Raw genomic sequence first — 21381 nt, 5'->3', positions numbered from 1 at the left:
TTGACATTGCTGAATGGTATAAATATTTTAAACATGAACAGACAAAGAGGAATTTCTTTCTCTCCCAGATTCTCCCATCTTCTAGGTCTATTTGTCACTGACTGACTTCCTTTTTCTCCCCCTCCTTTCCTCCTTTGTTGAGCACCTGTATCAGGCGCATTAGTCACTAGGGTTTCATCGGTGAATAAAAAAGATATGGTCCTTGTCCTCACAGACCTTCCAAACCAGTGAAAGAGAAAGATAATGAATAAACGTAGGAAAGAAAGATATTCCCCTGCTCTTTTTACTTCCATAAAAGGTGCCCTTCTGAAAGCCTCTAACACGCTGTAGAGATTATCCAGATGTTTGCCTGAAGTTGTGAGAGAGCCATTGCTATTATGATGGGAAACATGAACTCTGATGAAGATAGGTTTTAGAATACATTGGAGAGTGATGTGTATGCTACTCATTTTGTGCCTCTTTTGTGGTCTTAGAAATGGGTTTTTACTAAAAAGATAAAAGGAAGGTGTTGGGAGAGAGGAAAATTTAATCCTTTTTTCAGCAACATTAGTGATTCTTCGCATTTAGTGATCACTCAACCAGCTGAAATGAATGTTAAAACTGAGACAGAGAGTGAAGAGGAGGAAGAAGTTGCATTGGACAATGAAGATGAAGAACAGGAGGCTTCCCAGGAGGAATCTGCAGGGTCCCTTGGAGAAAATCAAGCCAAATACACCCCCTCATTGACAGTTATGGTAGAAAATTCACCCAAAGAAAATGCCATGAAAGTTTCTGAATGGAATAATAAAGGTGAATCATGCTGCAAAATTGACACTCAGGAGCCAGAGCCTAAATTTAACCTGATGCAGATTCTGCAAGATAATGGCAATCTTAGGTATGTACCTTTTGGTAATTATAACAGTAAAACTGATAACTTGTATTGTATATCCGGTACTTTGCTGGTGACTTTGCTGGTGGCTTTGCAGCCATTTTTGTTTTCTTACAGCAATCTTGGGAAGGAAATGACTGAATTTATTATTATTACTACTGTCAAGGAAACTGAGCCTTAGAGACGTTGTTTCTTCAAGGTATAGAGCTGTGATCCAAACCCACGTCTCACTGGCCCAACAAATATTTGTTGGGTTTGAGTGTCAGTCATTAAAAGCGCAGAGTTCAAGTGGCTCACAGTTTAGTGTAGGGATACTTACCCAGCAGAGGCCCCCACATGGACAGAGTGCTCTAAGGACACAGAGAAAGGAGTGACTGGTCTTGCCTGGGAAGGCTAGAGGGATATTAGGGAGGTGGCAATATTTGAACCAGGCTTTGGCCAGTGAACAAGATATCAGGAAGACTGTGAGGTGACAGGTACCAGTAGAGGAAATAAAGGCAGAGAGATGTGATAGTCCAGTCAATCAGCCCCTCAGCAGAGGTTTATTGAGTACCTGCACTGTGCAGGAATTGTGCTAGGCTATATAGTGTTACAGCAGAGACCAAGATAGACTCATGGAACCTAGGGTCTTGTGGAGAAGACTGATGGTAAACAAAGAAACAAGGTCATTTCAGGCAGTAAGAAGTGCTGTGAAGAGAGTAGAACAAGGTATAGTGTTAGAGTGTGATTGGGCACATGGTTTCTTTAGATTGTGTTGTTCAGGCATAAAGAGATAACCTCTGAGGTGAGTCCTCAATGATAAGAAGGAGATAAATCATGGAATATTAGGGGGCAAAATGTTCCAGACAGAAAAGCAAGTCTAGAGGCCCTGAAATTGGAATGAGCTCAGCAAGTTTGAGAAACACAGACTAGGGTCATGGAGTTACACGAAGAGAAGCATGCAGTATGAGATAAGACAAAAAAAAAAAACGAATGTCATTTGCTCTAAGAGGAGCTGAGACTATATTTTCTAGATAGATAATGGTTAGATCTGGATTTAGAAAGTAAAAGCTGGGTGCATTGTGGGACAGTGATTGGTCAGGAACTAAAGGCAGGAAGGTGAGTTAAGGGTTGTCACAGCATTCCCAAACCAGGAAGACAAAGGCTTAACCTGAGCCATGGCTATAGGAATGGATAGAATGGAATGGATTGAATGAAATTTACAAGTGAAGATTGGCAGGGCTTGGTCTCTGTAGATGGAAGAACTCCAGAGAGGCTGGGTTTTCCAAAACCTAGCAACTTGGTGATGCCGTCAGTCAGTATAAGGAGCACAGGAGTTGGTCTCAGGATAGAAATACGTTTCTTTGGGACACACTGAGGCAGAAAGGTTCTGGGATGAAGTTGTTCAGTGGATAAGTGAAGGTCAGAGTTAAACAGAATTGGGTAGTTGATAATTAAGAACTTCAGAGTGGAGGAACTTGTCCAATTCACTGTAATCTGGCAAGTGCAGACAGGAGAAAAGGAGGAGAATTGAGCCCTGGGGAAAACCAGGGTTTAATAGAAAAGAGATAGGAACTAGTAGTTAGAGAGGGGTTAGTAGGGAGTGTGGTAGAAGCTCCAGAATGAGAGTTCCAAGCTGTAGAGTGCTGCAGACAGCCTGCGAGAGCTTGAAGAGTGAAAAGAGACTCCTGCATTTCTGACCCAGGGCCAACTTGTGAGCTGTGAGACATTGTGAGTTGAGGAAGAAAGAAAGCAAGTGCAAGCTAACTTTTTCAGAGGATTTGGCAGTGAAAAGGAAGTGAGAATGCATCAGTGAGAGCAAGCTAAGAGAAAAGGTTTTTTTGGGTTTTTTGCTGTGTTTTGTTTGTGTTTGTATTTTTATTTTTTTTATTTAAGATTTTATTTATTCATGAGAGACACACAGAGAGATAGAGGCAGAGACACAGGCAGAGGGAGAAGCAGGCTCCATGCAGAGAGCCTGACAGAGGACTCGATCCCGGGTCTCCAGGATCACACCCTGGGCTGAGGGCGGCGCTAAACCGCTGAGCCACACGGGCTGCCCGCTTTGTTTTGTTTTTTTAAAGATGGGGATTCTGGAGCTTATTTATAGACCAGGGGAAGGGTTTGATGGAAAGAGGATTGGGGCACCTGGGTGGCTCAGTTAAGCGTCTGACTCTTGGTTTTGGCTCAGTTTATGATCTCAGGGTTGTGAGATCAAGCCCAGCATCAGGCTCTGAGCTCAGAGCAGTCTGCTTGAGATTCTTTCTCTCCCTCCCCCTCCCCCTGCTCATACTCTCTAAATACATACATGCATAAAATTGTAACAAAAAGAAAAAAGGAAAGAGGATTAGAGATGCAGAAATGGATATATTGATGGGAAAGGCCCTAAAGGAAGGAAGGCCCTAAAGAGGGCATCTCCCATAAGTCAGAAAGAAAGCACTATGGGACGAATGCAATAGTTAGACATTAAAAGGGAAGGAAGGTTAGGTACTTATTCATTTTGGCCTTTATTTTCTAAGTTAGAGGTAGTCCTTATATTGCAAGGGTGATGGGTGACATTGGGGGTTTGGTGGAGTGGGGAGATCGGGTTAAGGTTTGGAACAGTGTCGTGGAGAGCACACTGAAGTGTCAGAAGACCTGGACCCTCACATTTCAGTGCTTATGAGCTGACTGCATGATGGTCATGGGCTGGCCAGAGAGCTTCTCCACGCCTCAAATGTCTTTTTCGTTCAGGCCAAGGTATGGGGTTAGACACATGTTTTTCAAACTGTGTTTTCTGGAGGGGAAAAAAGATTCCACTGAATTGAAATAGAACATTTGAAAACCACTGGCCTATATTCTAAGGCCCTTTCCAGCAATAACATTCTACTTAGCTGTTGTAGAAATAAATTATTTCTTCATAAATCTCATGAATCTGACTTTCAGTGAGTAAACTGTTGTAGTTGCCTGGTCTGTTAATGCAAATGAGTGGTTTTCAGACTCTTTCCCTGGAGCTTCCCATCATTCTGTGGGACATCTCCATGGCTACAGAGGGGTCTCAGGGAGGTCATGGCAAGGATTCGAGACTCTCGGCCCTAGCCTTGAGTTGTGTATTTTTTATACTGAGGATCCATAAAAACTTTTATTTTTTAAAAATAGCTTTCTTTGGTATAAATCATTCTAGCTTTCATTCTTTCATCTTTTTTGGTTTGTTGGCAAATGACTAGCCGACCAGTGTGTCCAGTCTCAGAATTAACAGCCCTGGAGGCCTTTCAATAAGGGTTATAGAAATGGAGAATTTAGGACTTGTTCATTTGATTGATGGCAATGATTTGCAACAAAATAATGATTGAAATCTCATCTTCGAAGTGCTAATTCCCTATCCAAAAGACCTTCATGTTTTGGCATTGGAGGAACAATTAATAAAATCAGATATTCTGCTACTTTGGAGATATCGGAAACATGCGATTTTTTTTTTAAGATTTTATTTGTATATGAGAGACACAGAGAGAGAGAGGCAGAGACATAGACAGAGGGAGAAGCAGGCTCCCCACAGGGAGCCTGATGTGGGACTCGATCCCAGGACCCCAGGGATCACACCCTGAGCCAAAGGCAGACGCTCAACCGCTCAGCCACCCAGGCGTCCCTGAAATGTTCCATTTCTATCTCATTCCATAGCAAGTGAATTTTTGGACCAAAATTAGGAATCTTTTTCATTTATTTTGTCTTGAAAAGAATTTGTTGTGTGAGGTAAGGCTTACCTCTTACAAGAATGGTTGAGGGGAAAGTAGCATATGGTCTCCAGGTGAACAAGAACATAAGTGTTGTCCTTGTTGAGAAACATTTGAAAGTAAATATTTGTTTTTTCAGAATTATATTGTGTTCCCATAAACTGTCCCCATTAGTAAAAAAGATGTAGCTTGAATTAATATTTTATGCTCTGAAGATCTTCTGTATTAAACTCTCCAGAGCAAATCTACTTCCCTGACTCCCCTCCCATTCAAACCCTCTGTCATATACATTGAAGTTAGACCTAGACCTTAGGATGTCCAGTTTACTCCGAACAAGTTCTTTATCCAACTTCGGAGGAACAGTGAGTAGAAAGCCTTCAGTGATTGCATGTGTGAGGATTGTAAACAAAGTTTGTGTTGGGCCCTAATCTTCGCTGATGTAATTTTGGCTAGAGTGTCAGAAGGCCGATCAGCTGAAGTAACCAAAGTCTCTCCTGAAGGAAAACAGATCTGGTACAATTAGCAGCTGAAGTGAAAATCATCAGTGTGTTTCTGGTATTTCTGTCTTCTAAACCATAGCTTGAACAGATTTCCTTATTTCCAACCCGGACCACCAAGCAGAAAGCCACTGGATTTTTTTTAGTGGTGTCGCTCAGGTGCCTTTTACTATATGTAAAGATTTCTTTTTCTCACTGAACATCTGGGCTCGTCCTAGCCTGTAAATTCATCTATGCCAAACTCTGTTGGACCTCACTCATTTGTTCTGGGCTCTAGCCATTCCTGTCTTGTAGTTGAGAAAAGCGTGACCTTAAAATTTGGTCTCAAAACTTCCTTTGTAGGATTTATCTATTTCCTGCGTTGGAGGCCTTTGCACACGAGAAATACCAGTTGCCATAGCAAAAGCATTCTTTTGCACCAACTGATAAGTATATAAGAGCCTCCAAGGCAGAAAAATCTTTCTACATTAATGCAAATGTTATTGTGAAGATTCAGTACTTTTCCTTTCCATTTCCCCCAAGAAAGTTGTTAAAAAGTTCAGAGATAAGGTATAAGAGTAGGAAACTTGATTTCCTATTCTCGTTTGATTTTTTTTCTCCCATGTTCATAATGAGAAAGTAAATAGGATTCTTTTTTTTTTTAATTTTTTTTTATTTATTTACGATAGTCATACAGAGAGAGAGAGAGAGAGAGAGGCAGAGACACAGGCAGAGGGAGAAGCAGGCTCCATGCACCGGGAGCCTGATGTGGGATTCGATCCCGGGTCTCCAGGATCGCGCCCTGGGCCAAAGGCAGGTGCCAAACCGCTGCGCCACCCAGGGATCCCAATAGGATTCTTTAATAGAAAAAAAAATCTCCTTTACTCTGTAGAGGAAATCTTTAATAACTGCATGATGGGCTTCATTTTTTTTAAATTTATTTTTATTTTTTTTATTGGTGTTCAATTTGCCAACATATAGAATCACACCCAGTGCTCATCCCATCAAGTGCCCCCCTCAGTGCCCGTCACCCAGTCCTCCCCACCCCCCACCCACCTCCCCTTCCACCACCCCTAGTTCGTTTCCCAGAGTTAGGAGTCTCTCATATTCTGTCTCCCTCTCTGACATTTGATGGGCTTCATTTTTTTAGCTCTCCTAATAGGAGGATCCTCACAGTCCATTTTTAGTGAGGCAGGTATACATTGGTTGGTCTACCATTCTGTCTCATAACGGTATGTTGTTTTGGATTTCCATAGCAAAGTGCAGGCCCGTATAGCATTCTCTGCCTATCTCCAGCATGTTCAAATTCGCCTGATGAAAGACAGTGGAGGTCAAACGTTCAGTGCCAGTTGGGCTGCCAAAGAGGATGAACAGATGGTGAGGCTCTTCTTATTGGAATTTTTTTACTTTCCCTGTTTCTTCTCTTCCTCCTCCTCCTCCTCTTTTTCTTCTTCTTCACCTCCTCCCCTTCCTCCCCCTCTTCCTCCCCTTCCTCCTCCTCTTCCTCCTCCTCCTCCTCCTCCTCCTCCTCCTTCTTCTTCTTTTTCTTCTTTTTCAACTAGGGTAAAGAGCAATATATTCTTCTTGCAAAAGGGTTGTTCCACACTATAGTTTATAGATTTCTCTTACTTTAATATGAAGTACATCTTTGATCTGGGGCCACATTCATCATATTGTGTGTTGAGGGCATCAGTTGATTTCGTTCTAAAAATGGAAATTGATTGCTTATTAGATATCAGGCCTTGTGCAAAGCCCTCAGAAAGAACAACAGTTTCGGGCCCTTTCTCAAACAACTTCATGTTGTATTAACTCTTTGATGTGGGCACTCTCATCCCCATTTCATAAATGAGACAACAAAGACTCAGAGCTGGGATGTAATTTGCCTTTTGTCCCACAGCTTGTGTGTGGTAAGATTAGAACTTGAACTCACAGGTGACAGTTGTACATTATTTGCTCTTCCATTGTTTCCAGGCATCACAAGACATTTGTTTTCTATCCTGAGTGGGTCACATTAACACTGTGAAAGTCTGCACTTTACCATAGGCCCTCCAAGAATGTCCCATCCTCCATTTTAACATTTCTCTACTGGTTGAAATCTTACAAGGTTCTTATTAGATGACTGGAAACTATGTGATAATTTTTGCTGTGTATCAGTCATTTCAACATGCCTGGGATTTAGTATTATAGCAAGGTTTTTCTTTGTGAATTGAAATGACAGGGAACTTCCTGCTCTTTGCTGAGGTCAAGGCTTAGAGAAGAAACCACAGCCCTTCTATATAAGCCTTTTGACCATAGAGATCTGTCACCGGCAAGAAGAAGACCTTTCAGTCTGAGAAAGCTGCATCCTTTGTCTCACACGGTGATGACCCTACCACAATTTTCAGTTCTCCACATACGAGAGACATCACTATGCCAGGCTGATTATAAAAACATGATGGAAATCCCAGAAAACAACTTGTGAATTTAAAGTAGCCAATACAACCCAGAGATAAAACCTTGTGTGTTGTGAATAATCCTTCAACCATCAGTGGAAAATGTTAGCTCTGCTCTTTCCAAGTGGAAAATTGAAACTGCCTTTTTTTGAGAGTCAGTTTGTCTGCTCCACTGTGAAAAAATAATGTTTTAATGTAACAGCTAAAACCACCCCAATAGCAAAGGCAGCAGAGGAGAGCCATGAAATCCAACCTCTGGTTCTGAGGCTACTCCTTCGTGCTGGAGTAAATTGGCACCAAGGGACAATGAACCAAAATCAAATTAAAGGAATAAAAGAAGAGCTCAGAATAGAATAACTGCTTCAAGTGCTGACTTAGAATTCACACAGGATTTCGGGGTTGATTTTGTTTTTGCTTTTTACAAGAATACTTAGGATCATCACCACAAAATTTAATACCAGTTCTGTGCATTCCTGTTTGGAAGTATATCTAGAGAGCAAGCCCTAAGCCGTTCCCTGACGATTGTGGTGGTGGTCTTATTGGTGAGGAAGGTAGGGATAGAATGGTCTTCTCTGCTACATGGTAGGGTTAGAGATTGTTTATCATGTGACTCAACAGGACGTCCAACAATAGAAAGTCCTCAAATCTGTCATCTTAGGGCAATTTTATCATGTTGAGGGCAGGTGAGGAGGGAAGGAACAATTATCCTTAAGGCCCTTGGTCTCACAGAATCTGTCTTTGAAGCATTTGTGATACTCTGATCTAATTGGTATTTGTTCAGATTTTAAAATCCTTTGCCCCACACCAAGTGACCCATACTCTGTCCCCCTTAATGACTTCCCAGTGTGCCTCCTCACCAGCCTCCTACCCCTTGGGGATGGAAAAACAAGTCACCACCTCTCATGCATAGAGTATTGGTTCCTTCTTTTTCTTTATCACTAAACTTTTTAAATTAGCTGTTTCTATTCTTTATTACCCGTGCTCTTCTTAGCCTCTTCCTTCTATTTCCTTTGCTCTACTGAGAGTGTTTTATTGAACTTACCTCACAAGGACCAGATCTAGGGTCTTGTCTTGGCCCTGGTCCTCTTCAGCTCTGGCCTCTTGGAAGCTTTTGACATGGGGCCTTTAACCCCCGTAGCTTCCATGGCATTCATTTTCTCCTCGTTTTTTTGGGTAAATTTCTGGTATATCTACCCTGGGCTTTTTGTTTTTCTGATTCTTTCTCCTCTTTCCTATCTCTAAGTATGGATATTTCTGTATTCTTTCTCTTCCTTCTTACCTTTGATGATTTCATCTGTTTCCTTTTTTTTAAAAAATTTTTTTTATTTATTTATGATAGTCACACACACAGAGAGAGAGAGAGAGAGAGAGAGAGAGAGAGAGGCAGAGAGAGGAGCAGACTCCATGCACTGGGAGCCCGACGTGGGATTCGATCCCGGGTCTCCAGGATCGTGCCCTGGGCCAAAGGCAGGCGCTAAACCGCTGCGCCACCCAGGGATCCCGATTTCATCTGTTTCCATAGTTTTAATTTTCACTGTCTCTCCTTGACAGCTAAGTACTTCCTTAGGGAAAATAGCTTTCTCTGATCACCCTTTTAGAAGTGATGTCTGCCCTTTGAATTATAGTACCATTTGCATGTGAGTTGTGTTACTTTTACAGATACTTCATTAATGCATAATTATTTGCGTACATATTTATTTTGATTTTCTGATTGCTAGCTTATTGAAGGAAGAGAATAAGTTTCTTTTGTTTTATCTCTCTGTATCTTTCTTATACCTAATGTTTTTGTTCTGGGTCTTATTTGTTGAAATGTATAGTGTACCTGTTCTCATATCTCTGTTGGGTAAACCCTTCATAGCTTGTCTTCTGTTACTTAGCACAATCCCTGCTTTTTTCCCTTGATGACTCTTAATAGGAGCTAGTGGTTCGCTTCCTTAAACGAGCATCCAGTAACCTCCAGCACTCACTGAGGATGGTATTACCCAGTCGACGATTGGCACTTCTGGAACGCAGAAGAATCTTGGCCCACCAACTCGGTGATTTTATTATTGTGTACAACAAGGTAGGTGGTTTATCTTTTTACTCTTGTGTTTTAGATTGTCATACACTATTAGAAGTGGGCTAGAAGCCTATGTCTAGCTGGGTGGAGAGGACGGTTACAGGGAACTGGACCTCACCCCTTGACCTAGCTGGTTTGAAAAGCTACTTAATACTTCTGAAAGTCCAGTGGTCATAGTTACCACTTTATCTAAAAGTATATTCCCTTTGAGTGGTGGTGTATCTGAGATGAATCCTGGACTATGTGAATTTGCATTGTCATTATTATGCCTATAGACAGTGGTGAGTTGACTATTTGAGAGCAAATTAACTGTGGATTTAATGGAATGACATAATCTTCTTTCCTGAGAGAATTATTATGTATTCGAGAACATTTTAGAAAGTGACATCATTTTACAACTAAGACCAGGGAATATACTACTTAGTAGAATATTTTGCAAAGCATCTGATACCCAAACGGTCTTAGAATACTTTGGAAATATCAATATCTGGGAGAAAAAAGTACAATCAATTTGCACAAGGGAAAACTGAGGCCTGGACATTTAAATGGCATTTGTAAAGATGTATGGAATGATTAGTTGAATATCAATACATCAAATAGATGCAATTTACTCTTGATCTGTTGAGAATTTTGGTATGTCTTATATAAATGAAGAATTCATTCAGTTTGGTTGCTGGTATAGGAGTACCTTCCAAGATCTATATTTTCTCTCCCTAATTGTAACCACATACAGTATCTCTGTTGTCATACTGTTAAGGCTGCAAATGTGAGCACAGATGTTAGTAAGCTACTATAAAAAGTTCTTTTTGAATGGGCTATGTGGGCAGAAAGTGAAAACATTATAAAAATTTATATTTATTCTGCAACTTTTATTTGGAAATTCCAAAATGTTTTATGAAATAATGGCAGAGAATAATATATCAAATTCATAGGTGGCAACAGTATGTGGAGGAACTATAAAGACAAAACCCAATGGTAATGAAACCAGATGATGAAGTGTACATTTATCAGGAGTTAGTTTTGTCTTACTATTTTACTGTGTGGGTTGGGAACTGGGTAGGAAACAGAACAGATGGCTGAAAAGAAATTGAAGAAGAAACTTGAAGAAGAGGAAGAAGATGGGGTGAATACAGAAAACTTTCAGGAGTTCATCAGACAAGCAAGGTAGAAGATATTCTTGATTAATAAAAATTATCTTATTCTATATTCCATACTGCCCCATTCAGTTCTTAATATTTCTTTGCTTCTAATGTATGGCTATGAGTAAAATCACTTTCAGAATGAGAAAAAGGGTTTCATAGGCTTGGCTTCTCCATATCTCAGCCAATTATGTTGTTGTTGTCATGGTTTCAGTTATCAAAACACTGCTGCTGGGTATCTGGGCTGTATTTCTAGACAGCCTTCAAAGTACGCACCACTTAAAGTGCTGAGAGAGCCCTTTGGAAAGTTGAAGTTAAGAGGCTTCTAGTGTTTACTGGATCTGAATTTATCCCTGACCTACTGATGCAGTGGTGATGACCAAATTTTGCCTACATTGAGTGGGTTGAGGAATTGGCAGTTTCTCAGCACTGTGAGGGTTACGCCTAATTTATATAAAATAGAACAAGTCCTTCATGTGTAGAGTTAGCCTTTAAGGATTGAAAATCTCAGCGTTCAGCTCTATCTTAATATAAATCAGTCAAGCCATTTTGCCCATTTACAATATGTTTCCAAAGGAAGAGGTAACAAAGGCATTTCATTTAAAATTTTGTGAGACTCATACTGGAGGGCCTTTTTCTAAAACAGAGAGTCATGCAAAAGTACTCAAAAAAAGGATAAAGCATCTGTATAACCCCACAAATTAGTCTTCAACCATCAATGTCACTGTATAGGAGAAAATCAATTCTCTGTTGGTTTATGAAGTTAAATCCAGATGTTAGGTATCAGTCACCCAGATAATATGATCTGTGTTTAAGACCTTGCACAGACCTAAGTATAGCCTCACTGTTGTGTGCTTAAAAACACACAGCAAACAAATACATCATTTTGTAGGAGTTTATAATAGTGTAATGTTATTTTGTTGACATTCTTGGGTCTTGAATTGTATGATTGATAATGCAGGTATAGAAATAAAGCAAGAAACAGTTTCTCATATCAATATTATAAAAATAGGAAAGAAAAACTAGAGTATGATCAGAAAATGACTCTACTTTAAAAGTTAAAAGATTAACATTTAGTTCCCCCTAGGGAATCTTCAAGATCCCTACAATATAAAAAAAAGCGAACTTTTTGAAAAGTGTGTATTCCCCTACCAGGCCTAGCTGGATGCTAAACATGAATTACATGTACTAAAATAAATGATACAGAGTTTGAGGTAAAATATGCTAGAATGTGTTTATTACTGTTGTACATTAAGTGTTGATTGTTGGAAATTTGAGCTAGCATCAGCTCATTTATTATGTTTGGGGTGGTATATGGATACCTCTGTCGGCATCAGCTCGTTTATTATGTTTGGGGTGATACGTGGATACCTCTGTCGAGGTTGGTAATCCAGACTGCAGGAGTCAGGCAAGGAAACACAGATTATGAAGTGGGCAAAGGATAAGAGAGGAGGCCTCAAGCAGTTTGTATTTTGACCAACCTTAACCTTTCCCTTTCTGTGGAGGGCCAAATAAAGCACACAGACAGGCAGAGGCATTCACTCATTTATAACGTCAGCTGCATATAAATCTTTAAGGTAATTGAGGTAATTACTTTGTGGCACTTGGCTACTCTGGAGACCATGGGATTTACTCTGCGATTCATAGAAGTGGTTTCCTAGGTTGTCATTGCAGTGTGTTTGGAAGATGGGATATAGGTTCTTTGTGATAATGTAGGAATATTTTGCCTATTTAAAGGCCACTTATTTGGAATACAGCGTGGCTCCAGGAAAAAAATGCAGAAGGCCACTGAGAAGCTAAGCTGCCACAGGTGTTAGAAAATCCATGAGTAATGTGTTTACTGGAAGAATCATGTAGGTCCTCAGCAAATTTTTTATACTTTCCATTTTGTGGATGTTTCTAAAGTACATATAATTTCAATATCTGAAGTGACCATCTAATTTAGTCTCCTTCATTATATAGATGGTTAGGGAAGTCTTCCATCATTACACTGGTTGGTCTCCTTATTTCTAGCATAGGTAATTAAAATGACAAGTGGCTTCTTTAGTGAACATACTTCAGTTACCTGAAGGTGGGGTGAGCAAACCATGAAGGGCCAGATAATAAATATTTTAGACTGTAGGATACATGTGGTCTTCATAGCATATTCTTCTCTAAAAAGATAAAAACCATTTTTTAGCGGGGAACCATACAAAAACATATTGGTCATCAGGTCGTCAGGTTTCACCCTGTAAAGTTTGTAGTTTGTTGACCTCTGCTATAGAGCATGGCTGTCCAATAGAACTTTCTGTGTTGTAGCTAACTGAGTATGTGAAATGTGGCTAGTCTGAGAGGAATTTTTAAAGGTACTTAATTTTAATTCATTTAAACATAAATTGTCACATATGCCTTCTGGCTACTGTTATTAGACAGTGTATCTTGAAAATTCACTTTGGAATGAAGAAAGCCTTATCATTCTTCAGTTTTTTGGACTACTTTGTTTGTATTCCTATTTAATGTTACATGTATTAATAGGGAGTTTTCAGCTTGTACTTTTCATTTTCCCCTTCTCCAACTGACTCTATTTCCAGAATAAAATCTGGTGGAAAGATTTTCCAGAACACCTTTCCTGTTCTGACCATACTCTCTCTCCTTGTTTTAGTGAGGCTGAACTGGAGGAGGTGTTGACTTTTTATACCCAAAAAAACAAGTCTGCAAGTGTCTTCTTGGGGACTCACTCAAAAAGTTCTAAAAACAGCAACAATTATTCTGATAGTGGGGCAAAGGGTGGTAAGTATGCTGGTTTATTAATGAAAAATAAGAACAAGTGAAAAAAATGAAACTTTGCAAAAGAGAGCAAAGAGTCATGTGCTATGTAAGCACTAACAGACTCATAGATGGTGAAATTTTGTAGCATGGGGGTTGAAGATGAGGCATTCCATTTTTGTCCTCAGAACAGAAGAGGGACGTGGTCTGATTTTTTTTTTTTTACACGAAAATTAACAGCAGAGAGCTTTTTAAGACAAGCTAACAATAGCTAACATTTAAGCGATTGCTCATATTACTGTAATTTGCTGGACATGATCTATTTTTTTTTTTACTTTAAAAAACCCATCTGGAGTAGGTGCTATTATTCAACTTCTTACAGATGAGAAAACAGAAGCTGAAAGAGACTGGGTAACTTGCTCAAGTGTCCCCTTTACCGTGCAGCAGGACAGGAATTTGAACCTTTGCGTGATTCAAAGCTTATGCTCTTAATCTGTGCTCTTCTGCCTTTCCTAATGGTTATTTCCCATTCTTTTTAAATTTCTTGCTTCCTCTGGCTTAGCAGCATCAGTATTTGGGACAGAAGAATGTTTTGTTGCATGGAAATATTCCATACCTGGCGGGGTATCTAATATCCTTAGTTCCACATCCTAAATGCCTATAAGCTTTCAGTCCCTGTGATAGCCCTGAAGTCCCCTAAGCATTTCTAAAAGAGCTCATTGCTGGGGAACTCCATGATTGGGGTTCCTAAGCTCTCTAGCTCATGTCATATGATCAAAAAATAGCAGTTCTGTTATAAACAAAGCTCTGTGCCTTAAAGTAAGATTCATTTAAGATCTAGATGTGAAGTATAAGACCTAGGAAATCTACACTAATTCTGTCAGTATGCTAAGCACAAAATTCAAAGATAGAGACCCGTTCCCTGCTGTTAAGACTACCGTAGTCTAATATGAAAATAGCGAGGATAATTAGTCATTTAAAATGTGGAGTGAGTTTTCCCAGAGAAACTGTTAGTGTTTAAAAACTGTTTCAGTTTAGAGGCTAGTCTACAAAAGCCTATTTATACTGAGCTCACTGTATAAAATATAGAATGATATTTCTAGAAATCTCCCAGCCCTCTTTTTTGAGCTCTCCTGGCATATCCAAGTTCTGAAGTTAATTTACTGATCTGTTCATTCGTTCCTTCTACACATTCTCCCCAAGCACCTGCTGTGTGTCAGACATTATGATAGTTGCGAGGTATACACTGACTTAGGTATACAGGGCTGTCATGGTACCTTGACTTCATAAGGTTTATTGTCTAGTAGATAGAGTTGGGTGAGTAAAGTTAGGAAGAAGATTGGTGGAAGCTCTGAAAAGCTCCTATAACAGTGTTGAAGAAGGGAGCCTGAAGAGGCTGAGGAATTCTTATAAGGAGATTGGGGTAGAGAAAAGCATGGTCTATAACCTAGGGAGGTGAGGGCCTCCATTGGCATTCAGATAGTAACTTCTCCCCTGACAGTAGTGGGGAAGCCCTGACAGTATGTACTGACAGCATCTGTTTGTACACGTGGGTCCCTGGAAATTTTGGGGCTTACGTATTAAGGACAACCTCTACATAATAAGATCTATACGTATTTATACCTATCAAGAATAACCAGAGAGGCAGTAGGCAAGTCCCAATCAAGGGAACATTATAACATCTAATGGTATCTGGACTGATTTCAACATGAGCAAACATGTGTGATAGTATCACCATTGCTAGTGGTGGTGGACAGAAAGTAATTCTTATGTCCTTATTCTTTCATTCTGAAAGATGATAGATAAAATGGCCTTTTGTAAATTTTTCTATGAACTAGCTCTTGAAAAAGATTTTGGAGTATTTCCCCAAGTACATGATTAGCTCTGGCTGTCCTGTTTTCAAAATTCTCTGGTAGAAAAAAACTAGTTTATTAGAGTGGAAATTTATTAGAGTGATTTTTGTCATGAATATACTGGTCACTCTATCTCAAGTAAACTCAGCTTGCTCAAGTAAAACCAAGAAGTTTACTTTAAGATACAGAGCTATTGTGGATGTCTGGGCTCCTCAAGCGGTCAAGCATCTGACCCTTATTTCCACTTAGGTCTGTGATTGGGAGTTGTGCTGGGCTCTGCATTAGGTGTACAGCCTGCTTAAGATTCTCTTTCTCCCTTTCCCTCTGCCCCTTTTGACCCACTACTCTCTGTCTCAGAAACAAACCCAGAACTATTGTAGTATCCAGGTATCAGGCCAACAAATATTGTGGCTGTTCTTTCTATCTCTTGGCACTGCTCCATATATATTAGGACTTCTTTGCTCCAGTGGGTACCACCAACCAGCCTGGTCTGTTAGTTTCCCCTAGTTTGAATTCTTGGTAGAGGCATCTGGTTGCCCTTAATTACTTTTTTTTTTTTTTTTTCTCCAGGCATGTCCTAGCTTGGACATGGATGGCGTTTTTCTCTGGTTCAGTTAGCTGGAGCTGGGGTCAGGGATAGTTGGTAATCTTTCGATTGGTTGCCCACTCAACAGGGCTAGTGGGTATGACCAGCCTTGGGAAAATATGATGGGGTATGCAGTGTTCCTGGGATTGATTATTAGGTGTGTTATATTTTAGAAACAGGATTAGACGTAGAGCATTTGATTGGTAGGAGAGCCTAAGGTCCGTATTTATTTTCTGTTTCAGACCACCCTGCAACGATGGAAGAAGTGAAAATAAAGCAACCCAAACAGCAGCAGGCAACAGAAATTCACTCTGATAAATTATCTCGTGAGTGACTTCAAACATACATAGGTTTGCTGCTCTCTCATAAGTTCCTAAAAGGAGAAAAAAAGGTCATCAGATAGTAAATGATTCTAAAGCATAAGGCATTATCCCCAAGAAGTTCCTTTTCTTTGTTCTTTCTCTTCCCTTAGAATTTCCTATTTACTGATAACCTATTTCCTTCTGAGAAATTTTTCATTTTCTTAATAGTTAGAAATTCTGAGTACTTGCCCCCACCACCACCCCAGAAGGGTGAAAAGCAGAGAGAGAGGAGTTAGCTGTCACTACCAGAAACCTTGTCCTAATGCCCTAATGTGTAAAATACCTGCTCTGGTTGATGGGGGTAGTCTCAACTCCAGCTTTTAGAACTAAAAATGAACTGTTTCTGTGCCAGGTGGTCTTGGTAGGTACAATTCGCTAAGTTCATGATGAACACTCGCTAAAGTCTCTGTCATGATTTCTGTTTCATGCTAACATTATTTTGATATTTAAAAAATGTTTACTTCATGTTTTATAGAGATTATATGTCAGTTTTTCCTAAAATGATCTGTTTTGTTTTTTGTTTGTTTGTTTTTGTTTTAATAGGATTTACCACTTCAGCAGAAAAAGAGGCTAAATTAGTCTATACAAATTCTTCCTCTGCTTCTTTCTCTGGTCCTGCTGCTACTCTTCTGCAGAAAATTCCCAATACCCATTTGTCATCTATTATTACAACCTCTGACCTCTCCCCAGGGCCTGGCCACCATTGTTCTTTATCTCAGATTTCTCCAGCTGTCCCCAGCATGTCTCACCAGCCAACAGTTTTACTGAGCACAGTCCCTGACACTGCATCTCCCTCCATACATCCTGGGACACAGAACGTACCAAGCCCTGCCGGCCTGCCACGCTGTCGATCAGGCAGTTACACCATTGGCCCCTTTTCCTCTTTCCAAAGTGCTGCACACATCTATAGCCAGAAACTGTCTCGTCCCTCTTCAGCAAAGGCAGGTGAGTGAGAAAATGAAAGGCAGCCTACAATGTTAGCTTCTCCCCAGCCCCAAGAAAAACAAGAATAGTTATTTTTCAGTGTATTTCAAGTCAAGTATGACCCGAATAAATAACCAAAGAATTCTTAAAATAAGGCATCTAACTTTAATGAAGCAGGTAGACACATATTATTAGTGAAGTTTTTTTCCCCCGTTTTTTGAATAACAGTTTTATTGAAATACAATTCAGATACTGTAAAATTCACCACTTTAAAATGTGCAATTCGGTGGTTTTTAGTATGCTCACATAATTGTGCAACCAACACCACTATCTCTTATTTTAGAACATTTTCTTTATCCCTAAAGAAACCCCATACCTATTTGTGATTACTGTCTGTTTCCTCCTGCCCCAGCCCTGGCAACCACTGTCCTACCTTCTGTCTCTATAGATTTGCCTATTCTAGACATTTTCTGTGAGTGTGATTGTGGTGTGGTGTTTTGTGAATGACTTCTTTCAGTTAGCACAGGATTTTCAAAGTTTACTCATGTTGTAAGCATGTATCAGGACTTCAATCCTTTGTTTGGCTGAATAGTATTCTGTTGGATGGATAGACCATACTTTGTTTATCCAATTATCAGTTGACGGACATTGGGTTGTTTTCACTTTGGGTCTATTGTGAATACTGCTGCTATTAATGTTTGTGTACAAATTTTTGGGTGGACCAAGTTCTCATTTCTTCTGGGTGTAATTCATAGGAGTGGAATCATTGGATCATAATTCATGCTTATTGTTGTTGTTGTTGTTGCTGGGTAACTTACAAACTGTTTTCAAAGTGACTACATTTACTGCCAGCAATGCATGAAGGTTCCAGTTTCTCCACATCCTTGCTAACACTTACTCTTGTCTGTCTTTCTGATTTTACTTATTCTGATGCGTTGGAAGTAGTGTCTCATTTTTATGGTTATCATTTGCATTTCCCTAATGACTAATGATGTTGAACGTCTTTTCATGTGCTTATTGGCCATCAGTATACCTTCTATGGATAAATATTTATTCAAATCCTTTGCCCATTTTTAAATTGGGATGTTTGTTTTTTATTGTTGAGTTCTTTCTTTTATTTATATTGTTATGTTCTTTATGTAGTCTTAATATAAGTCTCTTGTCAGATACATGACTTTGAAATATTTTCTCCCCTTCCGTTGGTCATCATTTCATGTTTTGAAGCACAAAAGTTTTTAATTTTGATAAAGTCTGATTTATCTGTTTTTCTTTTGCACTTTCACGTTTTTGGTATCACATCTGAAAAATTATTGTCTAATCCAAGGTCACAAAGATTTATATGCATGTTTTTTCTAAGCATTTTCTGGTTTAGGCTCTCTCATTTAGGCCCTTTATCTATTTTGAATTTAACTTTTGTGTATGATGTGGCATAAGCGTCTAACTTCATTCTTTTGCATGTTATATTCACTTGTCCCAGCGCCGTTTGTTGAAACAGAGTATTATTTCCCTGTTGAATTGTCTCGGCATTCTTGTCAAAAATCATTTAATCATAAATGTAAGGGTTTATTCTGGAGTCTCAGTTCTAGTCTACTGATCTATATGTCTAGCCTTATGCCAGTATCACATTGTCTCGATTATTGTAGCATTGTAGTAAGTTTTGAAGTCACCAAAAGTGGGCAACCCGGGGGGCTCAGCAGTGTAGCGTCGCCTTCAGCCCAGGGCGTGATCCTGGCGACCTGGGATTGAGTCCCATGTCAGGCTCCCTGCATGGAGCCTGCTTCTCCCTCTGCCTGTGTCTGCCTTTTCTCTCTCTGTGTCTCTCATGAATAAATAAATAAATAAATAAAATCTTTAAAAAAAAAATAAAGTCACCAAAAGTGATTCTTCCAACTTTGTTCCTTTCTTCCATATCGTTTAGACTAGTCTGGATCCCTTGCATTTTCATATGAACTTTAGGATCAGCTTGTCAATTTCTGAAAAAAATAGGCAGATGGGATTGGATAGGATTGTGTTGAATCTGTAGATTAGTTTGGGAAATACATTGGTCAGGTTTCTGAACAGTTTAGTAATATCCATGTTAAGATGAGTTACAGATAAGCTATGATTTGTAAATAGTCAATTTATATTTCTTACTTAGTATCTAAGTTCAAATGAAATAGATATTATAATATGTACCTTGAATCAGATATTAAATACCTACTTTAATAAGTCATAACTATGAATATGTGCATGAATGTGTGTGCTAATTCTTAGTGGTTATTCCTGTAATTTAACTTTCTAAGATATATAGTAATAATAATCAATAATGTTCTGGTTTGAACTGTTTTTCCTGTCTACGGCCATACCACCCTGAACGCGCCCGATCTCGTCTGAACTGTTTTTCCTATTTGAGAGAAATTCAGTAAGATAAATGTCTTCAATACCCTGTGTTAACCAAAACTTAAAAAAAAAAAAAAAAACAAAACTTCATTTTTCACGCTTTTCCCAGAGAAGAATAGGGAACAAAAGGAACTAATGAGTTCAAAACTATTTTTAAATTTCTGTTGTGATTTATCCTTTGACCTGCGGATTGTTTATAAATACATTATTTAATTTTCAGATGGTTGGCATTCTCTACTTCTTATAATTGTGTATTTTGCTTATTTCCATGGTGGTCAGAAAACCTATTCTGAATGGCTTAAACAGTAGTAGACAACAATGAGGTAAATGACAATAATAGCCTGCAAGTGATTTGAGTAAATTTTTCCGTGGTTATTGAATAGTTCAGGAGTGACAGTAGGATATGATTTAACTTCAGACTTTTCTAAAGATAAATGTACAGTATGAAATTTCAAAGGTCACCATCTAAAGAGTAAAAAATATGGAAATTCTAAACCTATGTGAAGAAGAAAAATGGATTAAGTAAGAAGCTTACAAAAAGCAAAAGAAATGAAACTTGAAAGATAGCAAACCAAGTCCTAATGTCAAGAGTCAAATAAATATTAATGGGTTGAACTTGTTAGAAGAGTGTCAGATTGAATTTTTTAAAAATCCAACCGTATGCTTTAACAGAGATATACCTAAAGAACAAAAAGTGGTTAAAAGTAAAAGAATAAAGAAGTGCCATGTAAATACCAACCAGAAGAAACATGGTATAGCTATATTAACATATGCTAAAAAATAGACTTTAAGATATAAAATTTTCTTACAGATACAGAGGGTAATTACATAAGACAAAAGGTAAAGGTTAGGTTTAGCAGAAAGGTAAAACGGTTCTAAGTGCACCTAATAAAGTAACTCCCGAATATATAGAATAAAGATTGATACAAGTACCCGAGGAATCTACAAATCCACTGTCTTAGTGGGAGATTTCTACATATGTCTATCAATTACTGATAGACTAAACAGATTGTTTTAAGTTAACAAAGATGAAGAGGATTTGAACAAGTTGATAAGCTTTATCAATTGATCATGCATAGAACTGTGTACCCAATAATTCGAGAAAAACATCTTCTCAAACACACATAATATATTTATAAAACCAGTCATGTTCTACACCACAAAATAAGACAAATTATATGAAATAAGACACATTTCACAGAATGATAAAATACAGGTCCATTCTCCATCTACACTGCAATTAAATTGAATGGCAATAACAAAAAGATACAGCATATAACAAATCTTCATGAATGTCAGGATTAAAAGTCAGACACTGGGTGTTGTATAGAGGTGTTGAATCACTATATTGTACACCTGATACTAATACTACACTGTATGTTAACTAACTGGAATTTATTTTTTTAAATTTTTATTTATTTATGATAGTCACAGAGAGAGAAAGAGAGAGAGGCAGAGACATAGGCAGATGGAGAAGCAGGCTCCATGCACCGGGAGCCCGATGTGGGATTCGATCCCGGGTCTCCAGGATCGCGCCCTGGGCCAAAGGCAGGCGCCAAACCGCTGCGCCACCCAGGGATCCCCAACTAACTGGAATTTAAATAAAAACTTAAAAAAAAAAGGAGTCAAGAAATCATAATGGAAATGTAAAAGTATTAGAACTGAATGAGAAAACTGCATGTTCAGGTGCTTGGAGAGCAATGAAAGGCAGTATTTGGAGGAAAATTTATTGCCTTAAAAACTTTCATTTGAAAAGAAGAAAGGCTGACAATTACTTTGTATTATGGACATTATTGAAACATAATCTAAATAAAGAAAAGAAGAGAAGGGCAAAATATCAGAGAATTCAGAAATAAAGCACACTAGAGA

The 21381-nt window shown here is 38.9% G+C and overlaps 1 protein-coding gene across 12 annotated transcripts in view; it reads left to right on the top strand.

Moving 5' to 3' along the window:
- Positions 1–21381, top strand: part of TTLL5 (tubulin tyrosine ligase like 5) — a 280483-nt gene that overhangs the window by 102879 nt on the left and 156223 nt on the right. For 11 of the 12 annotated variants that reach the window (XR_008661655.1, XR_008661656.1, XM_055304059.1 and 8 more), the window contains 7 exons: positions 568–874; positions 6290–6410; positions 9381–9527; positions 10585–10688; positions 13305–13432; positions 16090–16173; positions 16753–17154. Coding sequence is in view for 10 of the 12 variants with exons in the window: in XM_055304059.1 (XP_055160034.1) it covers positions 568–874; positions 6290–6410; positions 9381–9527; positions 10585–10688; positions 13305–13432; positions 16090–16173; positions 16753–17154 (1293 nt within the window). In the remaining 2 variants the exon portion in view is untranslated. The remainder of the gene's footprint in view (positions 1–567; positions 875–6289; positions 6411–9380; positions 9528–10584; positions 10689–13304; positions 13433–16089; positions 16174–16752; positions 17155–21381) is intronic. The other variant, XM_055304068.1, reaches the window with a different exon arrangement.

Source organism: Nyctereutes procyonoides, unplaced genomic scaffold (assembly GCF_905146905.1).
Source record: "Nyctereutes procyonoides isolate TBG_1078 unplaced genomic scaffold, NYPRO_anot_genome, whole genome shotgun sequence".
Classification (NCBI taxonomy): Eukaryota; Metazoa; Chordata; class Mammalia; order Carnivora; family Canidae; genus Nyctereutes; species Nyctereutes procyonoides.
The sequence above is the reverse complement of the archived record's forward strand: the minus strand, read 5'-3'. Positions and strand labels throughout refer to the sequence as shown.